The 16,624-nt window shown below is 36.7% G+C and overlaps 1 protein-coding gene across 4 annotated transcripts in view; it reads left to right on the top strand.

The window, feature by feature from the left end:
- ARHGEF12 (Rho guanine nucleotide exchange factor 12) overlaps positions 1–16,624 on the top strand; it is a 145,332-nt gene that overhangs the window by 62,140 nt on the left and 66,568 nt on the right. For 3 of the 4 annotated variants that reach the window (XM_059415334.1, XM_059415317.1, XM_059415308.1), the window contains exons 2-4: positions 5,577–5,600; positions 7,080–7,165; positions 8,761–8,817. In XM_059415334.1, coding sequence (XP_059271317.1) covers positions 5,577–5,600; positions 7,080–7,165; positions 8,761–8,817 — 167 coding nt within the window. The remainder of the gene's footprint in view (positions 1–5,576; positions 5,601–7,079; positions 7,166–8,760; positions 8,818–16,624) is intronic. The other variant, XM_059415324.1, reaches the window with a different exon arrangement.

The following is a 16,624-nucleotide window of genomic DNA, read 5'->3' as shown; positions in this document are numbered from 1 at the left end:
GAGCCCGATGCGGGACTTGATCCCAGGACCCTGAGATCATGACCTGAGCCGAAGGCAGCGGCTTAACCCACTGAGCCACCCAGGCGCCCCGAAAAAGTTCCATTTTTTTGAAATCCCTTCTGATTGTGGGTCCCTGTGCCTGGGGTGGGGTGTTGGCAAGAGCATGTCTCTGCCTCTCCTACCGGTCTCAAATTGGCCCTTTTATTTTTTGTTGTGAAGGCACTGTTCATCTAGTTTCCAGAACTTTTTCAGAGGAAATTGTTGCATGTTAGCTGTTGAATTTTGTGTCCATGGGAAGAGGTGAGTTTAGGATCATCCTACTTGGCTGTCTTGAACCACTTCTCCAAACAAATTCTGAAATTGGGAATTGTGAAGTAAGATTAAGGTTTAAACCCTTATTTGCTAAGCAAAATAAGTCGTCAGAGAAAGACAAATACCACAGAGATTTCATTCATATGTGCAATTTAGGAAACAAAACAGATGAACACGGGGAAGGGAAAGAAAAATAAAATAAGGTGAAAACAGAGAGAGAGATACTAAGTAGTTTGAGGTTTCTTTTTTCTGGCAGTTCCCTTTGCTTCGTTTTTTGAAGTGAATAATTGGAAGTCTAGAAAGACACTGTATAAGTTAATGATGATACTCATTATCTCAAAGCAGAATTATTTAGAAACCTTACAGGAGATATTGCCTAAAGTAATACTATTTCAGGTTGTCCATGAGGAAAGAAGAGCCTATAATAAATAAGATGTTATTTTCATTGTGAATTACTTTTCCCAGTTCAGAAACAACCAATATCTGATTTATAATATCTGGCAGAGGCAATTAAAATAATTTAGAATTTACTGTTTGATTTGTCAAAGTATGTCTAGGAAAGACTAAGGATCATTATGTGTTAAGTTCTTCAATAAAAGTAGCAGTATCCTAAGTTATATTTAAGAATTTAATTTGAGATTGTCTTACGTTACATTCTAGTGAATCGTTTTTGGATTTTACACCAGAATTGAGCTCCCTGGTCCTTCTTTCTGTGGTTTTGTATTGCAAGGTCCAGAGGTTTAAAACTAATAACAACACCATGAAAATTCTCGAGTCATCCTTTCAGCTGTAGCTTCTGTTCGAGTCTTTATGATATAACTAATGTTTATGCCAGCTCTGCTGACAGCTTTTCATGCTTTAGATCTATCTCCCAATAAAAAGGTACAATGGTGGATAATTTTCGGATTTTTTTTTTGTTTGTTTTTTCTGTCGTTTTTAGTTCTTTTAGTGAGTGTAAGCTAGACCAGTTATAAATTGTAGGTGGCGAAAGGATTTATGACTGGTATTTTTGGAGAGCTAGGAGTGTTAGTGGTCATTACTACTTTTGGCTTTATGAATCTTATTGTCCAGAGATCTAAAGTTTGAATTAAGTTTAGCTGAAGTCAGCAGTATGTTCTAAATCCCTATACTTAAGGGTACTTAAATGCCCTTTTAGCTGTTTTGTTATTTTGTGAAAAACGATACAATACTAGAGCTAGCTGGTTCATATTCACATTGGAGTAGTTTCAAACTTTAGTGTTGTGCTTCAGGATATTTAAATTATTTTCTAGAAACAGATGAAAATAAAACTTGATTTACATCCAGGACACAGAATTCTGTAATCATTCTTGATACTTTAAAGGAGATGGGAAATAATGGACTCTTGCTAAATGGTGGGTATGGTCAACACAATTTCACAGGCTTAAAAAAAAAATCTCTGACCCTACTTGCTAGGAAAATGAAAAGTTTAGTTGTAACAGAGGGCCCGATGTGGGGCTCGATCCCAGGACCCCGAGATCATGACCTGAGCTGAAGTCAGAGGCTTTACCCACTGAGCCACCCAGGCACCCCTGAATATTGTTAGTTTTTAAGTTTATTTTTCTTTTCTATTTAATTTGAAGTTAAGTCTCTAAAGCTCAGATTTTATTTTTGTTCTGATTAATAGTTAATAATAACTTAATGGTTATTAAGTGCTAGACAGTGCTTCTCATTTAATGCTTTGCATGTTCTAATTCTCAAAACAAATTTGTAAGGTAGGAACTAGTATAATCACTATTTTCCAGAAGATTTTTGGAGAGCCTGAGCACCTTGTACAAGTGTTAAAGCACCTTTTAAATTGCAAAACTAGAATATGAACCTCATTTTTTTTCTGAGGAGCCCTTGTCCATGAGGCCTTGAGATCACATGCAGTTTTCATTGACTGTAACAGTAATGGAATCTGTTTTTTTTTTGTATTGTTGTTTGTCATCATTTCCTGCGGATTGAGCCCTAGACTTCTCTTACCTGCAGTCTGTTTTGCAGAGTTCTTTGTCTAGAAACTCTCCTCACTGGCATGAATTTCAGTAAGCTAGTGCTGTATTTCATGGATTCCAAGGTGCATGGGCTTTTTATCCTGCCTTTTAACATTGCTAAGATCAGGATGTATCTTACAATGGAATTATTGAGAATTCTAAATTTAGTAGCTGACATTAACAGGCTAATGAAAACTTGCCCACTATCCAGTGTAGGTAAAATATCCTGAACTTAATTCTTCTCTTTGCAGTCACCCCTTATAAAGAACCATCCAGACTCCCAAATTCTTCATCAAAATTAAACCTGAGGAAAAAATATCTAATACCTTGAAGGAGATAGAGAGGGTAGGAATTAAGGTTTAAGTGTGGTATTTCTATTTTTTTCTTTCAGGACACTTTCTTTCAGGAGTAATATCAAAGGCTTTTTTCTCATAAAAAATTATCTATAAAAGGAAAAAATGACTTCTAGTAAGCTATATATTATAAGCAAATATGTGTTAACAAAAACCTTGATGGCCATTTGTAATGTTTTTAATCTAGAAGAAATTCTGTTTAACAGTCTTAAAGGGATATCCCAACTAGAAAGTCATGTATATGTATGTATTGTATAGTAAAGTGTGTGTGTGTGTGTGTGTGTGTGTGTGTGTGTGTGTGTGTGGTTAAACCTGGCGAAAACTGAAAGTTTTACTAAAGGAAATACTATTTATTGGGTTAGGGTTATTTATTTAAGTACCAAATCACAACTCCCTTTACACTGTAATAACATATTGGGAGGAGTATGCAAATAAAAACTTTGAGGAGGCTTCTATATATTGCTTCCTGGGCTTTAATATTAGAGCTCAGAACTTATAAGAAAAAGGCATCCTGAGTCAAGTGAGTAAATATAATCGTGACCTTTAAGGCTCTTGGTTAGAATTTGTGGCATTCAAGTGTGCTTAGTATAGGTAATCGAAAGTAAGGGCATCTAGTGATCTTATCCCAATGGCTCTAATTTCTGACAGCATTTTCCTTTTGAAATTATGGGTCTTCGTATTCATACTTGAGCTTCGTCTCATATCTGGAAAAATACACACATATGTAAATATGCACAGACATGTTCATTGTTGACTAAATGTCCAAGTGATTGATACGGTATTTTCAAAAGCCAGAAACAATTTATTAAGGACTTCCAACGTAATTCAGCATTCAACTACAGCTCTTTTCCTCAGATAGCTAACCAGAGGAGGTTGTTACAGTTGTATGATTGGGTTGCAGAATGGACAAGGTCTTGAAAATAGATGATTTGGGGGCCAGAATTGTTTCTTCAGCCTAGTGTTGGGCTAATTGTGGAATTTAGTGATTAGAGAAAAAGTACTGTATTTAAAAATTTGTGTTTGAGAGAGGCTCTTCACCTGTACTTTAAGAATGTAGTAAGTCGACTGTGTTAAGCGAATTTTACTGTGCAGTAGTCCTTGTTCTTCATCTTTTCACTCCATTTTTATCCTCCTCCTTCCCCTCCCTTTCCATTCCCTCCTAAGAGAAGGCAGCTCAGGAAGCTGGTTTACAACCGTAGTCTGGGAACTTCCGGGATTCTTTACCAGAATCTCCCTGGATGTTGCAGGCCCTGACGCAAGCAGCATTGTTTTGGGGTAGGAGTTTTTATAACCGCTATCAGGAAGAGTGGCTAAGGTTGCTAACTGCAGGTATTATCCTTTGTAGAAACTCAGTTGGGAATTCTTTTCTGCCAGCTCCTATGTTCATGTCTAAATTAAAAAAACATTCCCCCCTCCCCACACTTCCCCAGCAAGTAAGGATGGACTTCCTGTTTCTGAAAATTTCGTGATTTTTTGTAATTGGTCTGTTCTCTAGAGCAGTTTACTCTTACCCCAGAACCTCTTTTCCTTGTTATCCCTGACTTTGTTGTGAGTGAACATGCACTTCTTATGAAAGTTTTTAGATTCTTTGTATTTTTCTTTGGATCAATTCTAGTTTTTATCGGAGTTAAAGGAAATGGTAATTAAACTTGTACTTTAGAGTTTTTTTTTTTTTTTTAAAGATTTTATTTATTTATTTGACAGAGAGAGATCACAAGTAGGCAGAGAGGCAGGCAGAGAGAGAGGAAGGGAAGGAGGCTCCCTGCTGAGCAGAGAGCCCGATGCGGGACTCGATCCCAGGACCCTGAGACCATGACCTGAGCCGAAGGCAGCGGCTTAACCCACTGAGCCACCCAGGTGCCCCTAGAGGTTTTTTTTTAAACTAAATTGTCTCCATGACAAATGAAATAATCATTTAAGTTATCATTGTTTTATGTTTGTTTCTTACTGTGTTTATTAATGACCTTTTAAAAAAAAAAACAGTTTTATTGATACTCTTAATAAGTCCCATTTTTGTTGCCCAGGCTAGATAATCTTTACATAAAATGCCATCAGTTGTGGTCATTTCTCAAATAACAGATCTGATGAAAGGGGAATGGGAGGAAATCTGAAAACACATGTAGACTTAGTGTTTATGTGTAACGTCAAATTCTTATCAGGAAGCCTCCAGTAATATTTCTTTCAAAAAAGGCAACCAGGAGGAAATGCAGTAGTTCTTAATAGCTTGTAGACCGGAAGAAAGAAAAGATGTACCCTTTTGTTTTCTACTTTTGGAACATAGTCTTAGTAACTGGTAGTATTGCAATGGTATTTTCTCTAGATTTCTGTTATAAATGCTAAACATAAATGAGAATTGTGATTTAATTATGATCAAAGGGTAGTAGACAGGTCAATACAGCAGTAATCACCACCCAGATATCTTGGGGAATGGGGAGAGGGGATGAACAGGAAAAAACTTTCCTTGCTAGGGAAAGTGAATATAATATTTTAATGGCAATATATTTCTCTTTGCCTTAGTTTTTTAAAATCTGCAAAATGGAAATAATATCTTTATAGGTATTTTTTAGGGTTAAATGAGATAGCACTTGTCAACAGTTTAGAATAGTGCTTAACATCTTGTAAGCCCTTAGTAAATTTAGCAACAGCTAAATTTAGCAACAGCTAAATTTACAGATTTTAAAAAAGGAGAACCCATACTCAGTGACAGCTCATGGTAAATGCACCTGTAATTTAAGATTTAACAAAGGAGTTATTAAAAAATAGCATCCAGCTTTTTACTCCAACTGTTTGCCGAATCTTGCTTTGGGAAAGTTGCACAAGGTTTATATCTCTTATTCTGCTTTAGTAGAATGAATAAATTTAATAACAGTCTTATAAGTGAAATAACTACATCTTCCCTTTTTTTTTTTCTTTGTTTCAGGTTTCCCCTCAAAAAACCTATAAGGTAAGTTGTTCAGTTGCCCTTCATACGCGTTGGTTAAATCTTAATTAGAAGCATTCCTTTGAAATTATGGCGGATTTTTATGGCTTTTGAAAATGTGGGTTTAAGTAGTTTAAAATATCAAAATGTTTTACAAATTTAAAATGTAACAGGTGTTGCATATTTTTTCTGGAAGGGAGCATTGTTTTGATAACATTTTCAATGTTTTTAATATAAGCAATTTAAAAGTTTGTTCAAATTGATAGTTAAGGTCACTCCCTATGAAGAAATTTAATTTTAAAATCTATTGTGACTGTTTTCAGTTGTGAGTAGCTTGGGGAGTGTAAATGGCTTGCCAATTTTTGATGTATTTTATCATGTGGGTAAGACAGCTGCCTTTAGTTAATGAACTTTGGCAAACTGAATCAGTCTTAATTACTTTAAGAGTAAAGGAAAAAAATCCCGAATGTTCACATACGCCTATGCTCACAGCCTTATCCCCATATGTATTCAGATCCTGGGATGAAATACCTTTTCCTCAGTGCTTATTCTCACTGCTCTCTCATCCTAATTGTCATGAATATTATTTAGACTGTAGGTAGTATATCATTCCTAATTATGTTAGTACTTTTATCATTTTAGTGACAGCATGGTCCAGGATACCGATGCTAATCTTGGCATTTCTGTTAATTAGTATTGTATATATTACTGTGAGGGTCTTATTTGCTGCCCTGCTATTATCTGACCAGTATAATTGGGTAGGACATAGGAAGAATAATAATTCCAGTGTCATCTGAGCCTGCCTGACTTCTGTAGCTAGAATCTAGTGAGGCTTGCCTAAAACCAGTCTTTCTTTCTTTCTTTTTCTTTTTATTATTCTCACCCATGCTGCATTTACACTAGGGATTTTGAACCTGACCATAGTATATGTAGGGTCAGGTCGGGCAAAGTGTCGAATTACTTTCAGACACTGTTTTCTTACCTGTTCAGTGGAAGTCATAGTAACCTGTGAAGGCCACTGGAAGAATTTAAGTTATTTTATTTTATCTTTAAAGATTTCATTTATTTATTTGTCAGAGAGACAAAGAGAGAGAGTACAAGCAAGGGGGAGCAGCAGGCAGAGGGAGAAGCAGGCTCCTTGCTGAGAAAGGAGCTGGATGCAGGACTTGATCCTAGGACTCTGAGATTGTGACCTGACCAGATGCTTAACCAATTGAGCCACCCAGGCATCCCAAATATAAGTTATTTCTAAGAATAAAATAGACTTAATACTACATACTACTTTTATTATTTTTAAGCACTTTTTATAAGCAAATAACTAGATTATTTATTACACATACCATAGACTGAATTTAAAACTTCTTGAAAAATATAGGTTAGATTTGTGAGGATGTATAAGGTAAACTGAGTACTTGGATTCTCTTGGTAAGACACACTTGCAATTAAATTTTTATTCGCTTGATTTGCTTGTAGTAAATATTTGACTGCTTTACTTTAATTTAGGCATGGGAGTATTTTGAACCGAGAGTCACCAACAGATAAGAAGCAGAAAGTTGAGCGCAGTGCATCACATGATTTTGATCCTACAGGTAAAGCACTGTTTGTTCTTCTAAAGAATATTGAGTGTAGTTTAGTTCAGAATAATTTGGCTTAATAAGCTACATAACTACCTGAAACACCCAGGAGTTCTTGTTTGATCTGTTTCCGAACTCTTCCTTCCTCTTCGATGATAATATCAAACCTGTGCTTTGGGGATGAATGCAAGCATTTTTAACATCAACGCTATGGATTCCGCTATGGAAGCATCATTGTAGAGTGTATTTTATTTAAAAATAATGACAATAAACATAGTCATTTGTCATAATTGGAGATTCTAGTCAGACCAAGGACTTAGTATTAAAATAAATCCTAAGTGTGATCTGTAGTAGATCTCATAAAATCAAAGCTCTAACAACTGCAGATTTCTGTAATCATTTAAAAATTCGTGTGTGACCATAGTAAGTTGGAGTATTAGATAAAATCCAACTTCAGGGATTACTGATCATCTCACTTTAGAGTAAGCAAATGAATAGAGACCCCTTTTTCTTCAGTCAAAAATATTCTGAGTGCAGAGAATCTTTTAAGTAGTGTTGATCTTGTCTAAGGTTTTCATGCTAGTGAACTTCTGACTATTTATATTCTTAATTTTATACAAATAGATTGAACTCCTCTTGTACAATATGGGCTTTTGCTTCCTCCTTATAAAGTCAGTCAGTATTTAATTTATAAAAAATGCTGGATAATTTCGCTTTTGTCATTTGAAACTAATAAGTGTTCTTTGTGTATATACTATTTTACTCTGTTGTATGTTCCTATGACAAAAGAGTATAGTAGGTAATCACTAAGGTGATTAATAAAGAGTATCTCTTTAAGACATTTTTGTCTAGAAATACAGTTTTAATAGAGTGTATTTTTTGTATCCAACTCAGATGTCTCATATTTTCATTGTAAATGGTTATTTTGAAAAAACATTATAAACATTATTCTGGAAGGGAAGAAAAGGAAGTGACTAGCTAGTAATTTACTTGCATCTTGGATCATAGGTAAAAATGAAATCCCAGTCATCAGTTTATTTAGGCTTGGGTAGGGGGGTGCGTACAACTTCTGGATCTCCATTAAAAGATAATTTTTAAATTCTGACATATAATTCTGACATCATGGGGCTCAGAGGCTTTTATTAATATGATTAGTTATTATTCTTGCTAATGAGTATCTGCCCTAAGTTCATATAAACCTTAGAGTCTTGTTAGATTGACTTATCCTGTATTACTCCTCTGTGGTGTGCCCATCTCCAAAGACAGGGTCAGTGAAGTGGTATGCAGTGCTTCAAAATGAGATTATTACAGCTTTTAGTGCTTTTGTCATCTCTATGATTGTCAGATGATATATTTTGTAGACTATTCATGTGTCATGTTGTTTGAACACATTTTTATTGTACTGTCTTTTCTTCGATAAATCTTTAAAAGATGTCATTACTTGTGCTGTTCGTGACTGTTCTAAGTGCTATCACCTGTGATGTTCATACTTTGTGTTTGCACGATTTAACTTGATCATGATTCATTCCTTTTATCCCCCATGAATTTTTCCCCTTACATTGGTCTCCATATTTTCTATATCTCTCTCCTTTTCTCCCGCTCTTGTGCAGATAGCTCCTCCAAGAAGACAAAGTCTAGTTCAGAGGAGAGTAGATCCGAGATATATGGTAAGCTAATGTAGCCAATTCAGCCTTGCACCTTTGGAGCTTGCTTCATGCTGTTTACTTTTTTGTTTTTCTTTTAAATAACTTCAGCCTTCCTTGTGTCTGCTCTGCATGGCATGACCTACTGCAGGGAAAGGGAGCCTGGGGTTTTAATGTGGCTGCCACTGGGAAGCTTAAGGTTGCTAGAAACTAACATCATAGAGTAAGAGTAGGCCACATGACCCATCTTGTCTTTCATCTTGTGTCTGATGGGAAAGTGGTGATGTCTGATATTATTGAGTTGGGCTCTTCCACTTAACATGGGTGGGCTTTGAATTCTTGGCGTCTTCTTCCCATGTCCCATTTGCTGAGTTTGGATCACGTAGAATTTCATGGCACCAGTCTTTACCTCTAAGCATAGCACTGGTGTGACTTAGAGGTGTTACCAGTTCTTTGGAATTTTTATTTGATTTCTTTTTATTTGTTTCTTTTTATTGGCCTCATCATCTGGAAATGTTGTTCATGTATGATTTACCCACAACAGCAAAAATACCTTAAGTATTTTATTTCTATGGCTTGAAGAATTTGTTTATGCATTTCATAAGTGTCCCTGAAGCTTATTCTGAATGGGCAAATGTCAAAATGACACCTTTTAAAAATAATTTTCATGAAGAGCAGGTTTAAACTGAGTGGTTAACTTTTGCAACAGATTATTGAAGCACTAATATTTCTAGGCTGTGCCCTGTCTTCCAAAGATAATATAAACCATGTCTGTGAAGTTCATACATGTTTTTCCCTTTCCTCTGCACAGTTTTACCTGCCCTCTCTTCTCTTGTTTTGGCAGCCGATTAGTGCCTTGAGAAAAGTAAATAGGAGAAGCACTTCTTGGAACCCAGACTTTTAAAATAATCTCTGAAAGACTAATAAGTTATTTCTTTTTAAGAAGATTCCAAATTTGGCCTCAAAGGAAAACCAGGTTTTCTCTAAAAGAGGCAGAAGTCTGTCATATGGAAGTTTCCCCAGATATACGTGTTTCCTAGCCTGACATAACATGAAAGGAAAAAAAAATATATGAAAGTGCCCCAGCCCCCCAAGACATTTTATAATTTATATCTCCTGACACTTAAACCCATAATATCACATACTTTTTAATATTATGAGGCTTCTGTATTTGATTTTAAACCAGTTATGCTTCCATGTTCAGTAAATATAGTTCTTTGCTTCGGTTTTTATGACCAGTGCCTTTTTGTGTATAGAGAAATCTTTTACAGTAGGTCAAGAAAAAAATGTGTACCATGCTGTATGGCATGGCAAATGTATGTTTTTTCTTCCTTCCAAAGTTATTTGGCTCCTCCTAAATAAGAAATAGCTTCCAAATTTCTCAAGATTCTGTCTTTCTGTTCTATATAAAGAGCTTCCTATGGTTTATTCTCTCCTTAGGAATGTGAAGACTATCTTTATTCGCTCCTTCCTTTTCTGGTAGCCTTTGCAATGTTGTATTTCACCTCCCCCACCATTTTCCTAGATCTGTGGTATGAATGCAAAAGCTTGGTATTTGCTTTGGATGCTAGGATGTTTACTTTGGATGATAGGATGATAGGTATGTATGCAAAGGCTTGCTGTTTGATTTGGATGTTAATATTTCAGTGATAGGAATATTGATACTAGTTCAGACATGCCATTCGCTTGTTAGTAATAGAAACATTTTAAGTGGTAATGGGGAAATAAGGTGTGGCTTCTTTGTTTGTTTCTTGAAAAGCCTCGAAATACCTTTTTTGGAAGGAACTGAGCCATGGGTCTTTAAAAAGCTCTTATAAAAGGGATGACTTGATCAGAACAGAGTGAGCATGCTAACTTAAATCTCTCTGACATTACAAATGTTATAAAACAGGTGCTTTATCACACAGCACCTCAGACTTTGCCTCAGACTTTGTGCTTCTACCACAGATGGAAAAGAATCTTGGGAAGGAGGGGGTCAAGAAAAAGCTTGGAAATAATGGGATATGACGGAGTAGAGTCACACCAACTGCTGACATTTTCTTAGTGTAGCATCTCTTAACAAGCCCACTTCTAAGTTTTGAGATTTTATACTGTCTTGGGGTAGAATTCACTAGCTCAATACTTCGACAAATGCTAGTTCTTCACTTAACAAAGTATTTATTTGAACTCTCTTTGCCATTTTTAGAGCTGTTTTTGGTGAGATAAATTTACTTTGCTCATTTTACAAGAAAACTAAGTGTTTGTTTTGTATTGACTTCTTTTGTTAAGTTTCTGCCTGGTGCAGTAGGTCAGTATTATTCCATTTCTCCTTATTTCTCCCTCTACCTTTCGGTGTCTGTTGACCATGTTCAGATTATGTTTCTGAGCTACAGTTTCAATTATACTTCATTTTCTATTTTTCTCATGAATATCATGATGGAGAAATTTTGTGGACTTTGTGGGACATGAGAGGGTTTATGAGGGCATTTGGAGTTTGATAGCAGCCTTTTCTTGCCTTCTGTCCTGGGTTCATGATTCTAGATTCTAGATTCTAGCTGACAGGATTATATAGAAGAAAGTAAGCCAGATCTTTCTGTAACTATCTAATCTGCTGGGGCTGCTATAACAAAATACCAGAGACTTGGCTTAAATAACAAAAATGTATTTTCTCTCACTTTTAGAGGCTAGAAGTATGAGATCAGGGTTGCAGGTTCCGGGGAGAGCTCTCTCCTGCCTTGCAGACGGCCACGGTTTTGCCTTGTGCTCTCACGGTCCTTTGGTACAAGCGCAGGTGGAGAACAGTCTCTCTGGTGTGTCTTCTTCTAAGGACACTGATCCCATCATGAGGGCCCTACTCTTAGGACCTCATCTAATTCTAATTACCTGCCAAAGCCCCATCTCCAAATACCATTGCATATTAGGGGTTAGGACTCAGTGTATGAATTGGGGGAGGGGAAGACCCAAACAGTAGTCGGTAACAGAAGCACACTGTTAGTACTTAAACTATCCTGGTTGGTTAATTCAGAGTGTATTTTTTTTTTTTAAGATTTTACTTATTTATTTGGGAGAGAGAGAGCGCAAGTATGAGAGAGAGAGAGAGCATGAGAGGGCAGAGGGAGAAGCAGACTCCCCGTTGAGCAGGAAGTTCAACGTGGAGCCCCATCCCAGGGCCATGACCCAGGTCAAAGGCAGACAGACGCCCAACTGACTGTGCCACCAGGTGCCCTGTAGAATGGACTTTTAAAAAACTCTTACCTTTTTTAAGTTCAGCCTTCTCAGATGTATAAAGGTTAAAGTCCCCAAGTTATTCTTTCTGCTTTCTTCTTCAGCCTGGCAGAGAACACTCTAAACATGAACCTTCTGCGTCCTCCTAAGTCACTCGCTTCCTGACCTCTTGCAGTCTGACTTCCCAACACATACTATCTGGAAGGTGAACCAAAAGATCCTAGTTGAAAATCTTTGAACTTTTTCCAGTTCTCACCTTCCTCTGAACAAACTGGCAATGCTGATATCCTTTATTTGGTTTGTTTCTGTAATAGTACATTAATCTGGTTCTTTCTTCTTTGCGGCTGTTTTGTCTTTCCTTTACTTGATTGCTTTTCCCCTTCTTATAGTTGCACACATGGTCTGTGTTTCTGTCCTTGGTCATTTCCCCTGTGTCCAGTCTTGTATTTTAAATTGTTTACTGAATATTTTTACTCTATCTTTCAAATTTAGAATGACCAATGTGCAATTCATCCTTGTTCCCTGTGGCTAGAAATCAGTCTTCTTCGTGATCCTGATTCTTCTCATGGCACCACCATTCTGACACTCACCTAGTCTCATTTTCTTCAAGTCATCTTTGCTCCCTTTCCCTTGTTCTTGGGAGTCAAGAGTTGGCCAGGTCCAGTGGGTTCTACCATCACATTATCTTCCATCCCTCACTCTCTTGGTTCTGTCGCCGCTGTTCTGTTCAGTTTTCCATCACATCATAAGACTGTTTGCAGAGACTCATAATTTTGTTTCACTTCGATTTACTTTGATTCACTTCGATTTCACATTGATTTACTTCCTTTTCTCCGTTCTACTCTCTCTGTTAGATTAATAGGATTAAAGTAAGGATTTGGTCATGCACTTACTAGGAAAGTATGAATAGTTAATGAAGATATGCTATAATTTGTTTCTAGTTTATCATTCTGCCTTAACCCACCTGTTACTTCTACTACCATTTACCTAAAGGTACCAGCCTCTCCTCCACATTTTCCCTTGGTATTCTTTCTTTGCTCATGCCATTCCCATTGTCTTGAATGGTTTACCTCCTTTAACTCTCCATCCTATAAGGCCCGGTTCAAACACTGCCTCCAACACAGGGCTTTCCTGGGTTTGCCCCTCTCCTCTGTGGTCTAACCTTTGACACCCGGCTTCGTATCTAGTTATTTGTGTTTCCATCTGCCTTTGCATCTCGCATAATGCCTGAAACAGTGGAGGCACTCATTTAATGTGTTTTGAATGAATGATTATTGATGTCAGAATGAAGTATTTTAATAAGGAGAACTGATAACATATGATGTTGGCCCATCGTGATTGGATTTTTCTTCTCTTCAGAAAAATTTCAAGATAGAAGAAAACGTAACTTAGAAAAGAGACTCACTGCTGGTAATAGTCTAAAAGAATGAAATCAGCACACTTGGAAGTTAAAGCTTCCTCTTGCTGGCAGCATTGTGCTTTTAGAATCCAGAAGCTTCTTAATCAAAGGATTATCTGAGGTCTTCTCATAAAACATGTATGTCTGGCAGCAGTTTAAAAATGAGCTGTTTTTATGAGGTTGCACATGGTCTTTCTCCACACCCTTCCCTGAAGCTAATTCTTGAGAAGTGAGACTCAGAGAGGTTTGGTCATGTAATAAAATGAAAGGTGAAGAAAGACTGGTGTGCTTTCGCTAGAATAAATGCCGTATGGAAGGTTCAGCATGTTGCTTTGCATTTTTAACACTCCGTTTTCCATAACTTGCTGTTTGGTACTATTATTGCTTTTTTTCCAGGAGTGTATTACCGTGAAATCTGAGAGTACTTTCTCCTCTTTTTCAGAGTACCTTTTTTTTTTTAAAGAGTAATTAATTTATTTATTTGAAAGGCAGAGATTACAAGGCAGGCGGGGGGAGGGCAATGCGGGTGGGGGAGCAGGCTCCCTGCTGAGCAGAGAGCCTGATGCAGGGCATTATCCCAGAACCCTGGGATCATGACCTGAACCGAAGGTAGAGGCTTTAACCCACTGAGCCACCCAGGCACCCTCAGAGTACCTTTTTATGACTTCTTCCCCTGCCCACTCCAAAGCCTTACAAAGGCTTAATTTTTTTCACTTTCAAATACCATCCTTGGTAATTATCTTTTGAGTATGAAATAGTCATTTTATGTTGGTTTCAAATACCACACTGTCAAAACAAGAAAAAGAAATGTCCTTTATTATAAAGAGAAAAAATTTAGGAAAGGATAGTATTTATATAAATTTTATAGAACATTTTTACTTCACTGATGATGTGAAGCATGAGATCTATTATTAGCTTCCAGGAGAAATAGCATAATCCTTAAGAGTTAGGAAATAAAAAATGTATTTGTAACTAGAGATGTTATTTTAGGGGAGGTGGGAAATCAGATTGTTTCAGTTAGAAGTTACGTAGGGGAAGATTAGTGTCCTTCTAAAGGTATTTCTCTACTTTGCATGGTTTCAGGGCTATGTTTTTACTTTTTCCGAAAAAGTGATTGGGTATGATTTAAAATTTCCTATATCCAAAATAAATTCAAGTTTACATAGGAAATATACATTTACCTGTCACATGCCAGGCATTATGAGAAGGGCTAGAGATACAAAGATAATAGGATCTGTAACTGCTTTCTAGGAGTGCAGTAGCACAAAAGAAGAATCTTGGTACATTGTGGTTAAGTACATGAGATGTGCACTTGTTTATCTGTACTCCATGTGCCCTTAGAAAGTAGAGCGTTGTGACAAAACAATCTTCTCTGGCACTAAGAATGATGAGAATGAAGAAGTAGCACCATGACCAAGTTTCAGGGCAGGTTGAGCATCGTCATTATCTTACTTATCAGACACTGTCTTCACACACTGTGCTTGGATACAGCTCCCATCAAAGTGATTTGCGACCATATAAAAACTCCTATTCGGGGGTAATCACATTGTATGGTAATTCTAACAGACAATAAGGGATTTAGCAAAACCAACCAGCAAACCATCGACTATATTTATATGTGTGTGTAAAAACCAGGTAAAGTAAAAATGGTGGAAGATGTTGGTTGGTTGGTTTTAATTACTGAAATGTGAAAGTGGCTATTTTGGAGTTAGGGCTCCGCTTTTAACTTTCCCTTCTTTCATAAACCATATGGGGCCTGTTATTTGTCCTATACTCTGGTCCTTCGTTAGATACAGCCATTTCCCTACATCTTGGTTGTCGTTTCCTGCCAAGATTTAAGTTCTTAGAGGGCATTAGAGGGCACAGACCTGTAGTGGTTTTGTCTTCCTCACAACACCCACAGACTGCAGTGTTCAATAACTGGTGGACAGATGTTTGATGCAGATTTGCTAAAACAAAAAAGTGGATTTTGTTTTTCAAAAAGGGCATTTCAGTAATGTGATAATTGAGTTCTTGGTGATTTTAGTGTTGGTGTATCAGTGATTTCAGTGTTAGGGATGTGAAAGTTGGAATTTATCCTCTGTGGTGGGTTAAAACAGTTTCTGGTCTATAACAGAAAGGTAGAACATTTCTCTGCAGGGGAAAAAAATCATTTTATTGGCTTTGAATGGGAAGGAACATAATAGATCTAAGCATTTGAAAGACTAGATTTCTGAATTTTGAATGGCATGGTAGCTTAGTTTTTTTACTTAATTATGACCCCAAATCCAAGTTTATGCAGGTGGCATAGATTCCTAGGACAAAATAGTACCATCAGTTTGAATTACATAGATTCTGAATTGGCTGTATACAGAAGGCATGTTTTCCTTTTGCATTGGTCTAGTTGTTCTTACGATTCTATATGATCTTATATGTCAAAGTACATCAAGTTCTTATATTAGCAGAGTTAGAATAATAATAAATGGACAATATAGTGGGGCTGGGGAGAGGAGAAAGATGAATAGGATATGCACAAAGCTCTTTTTCTGTTCCTCCTTATCCTTTGTTTCTCATTTCCTTTTGATGTAGAATTAAGAGGGAAAGATATCAGGCTGGACAGTTTTGAATTGTAGAAAACAGGTTTGCAAAATTCTGAAGTAATCCAACTACATTTATTCAATTTTTAGCAGTTTGTTATGATCCTGGGCATACTTGCTCAAATGGACTGTGTCCAGTAACCTACCTCTCTGAGCTTCCATTCATCTCCAGACCCACCAGCTTATCTAATTTTTATTAATTCATGAGCAACTGAAAAAAATTTCCTTCTGTGTCTGAACACTTGCCAGTTCCTAAAATAAGATAGTGAACAATAATGGAGCCCCTACATTCTTGAAGCATATAATCTAGTTAGTGGATAAAAACAAATGGGAATCAATTGGGAATGATAATGTTACTAGGGGAATAAATAGAGGGCACTGTCTCTAAGGGATTACCTAATCTGGTCTGGGTATTGAGGAAGAGCTTTCAAAAGAAGGTGATTTATTTCTTCAGGCCTTCTTGCTATCTCCTGTATTCTAAAGTTGCCTTCTTAGAAGAAGCCCTGCCCATAATATTTTCTTGTTTGTTCCTTCCTCATCCAAAACTAATTTGCTTGTTTGTTAAAACAAAGTTTAGACAAAGGCATAAATAAGGACTGATCCTTTTAAGGAGCATTTGCATTAATGATAGGAGTTTTTTTTTTTTTTTTTT

The sequence above is a fragment of the Mustela nigripes genome, chromosome 1 (assembly GCF_022355385.1).
Source record: "Mustela nigripes isolate SB6536 chromosome 1, MUSNIG.SB6536, whole genome shotgun sequence".
Taxonomy (NCBI): Eukaryota; Metazoa; Chordata; class Mammalia; order Carnivora; family Mustelidae; genus Mustela; species Mustela nigripes.
The sequence above is the reverse complement of the archived record's forward strand: the minus strand, read 5'-3'. Positions and strand labels throughout refer to the sequence as shown.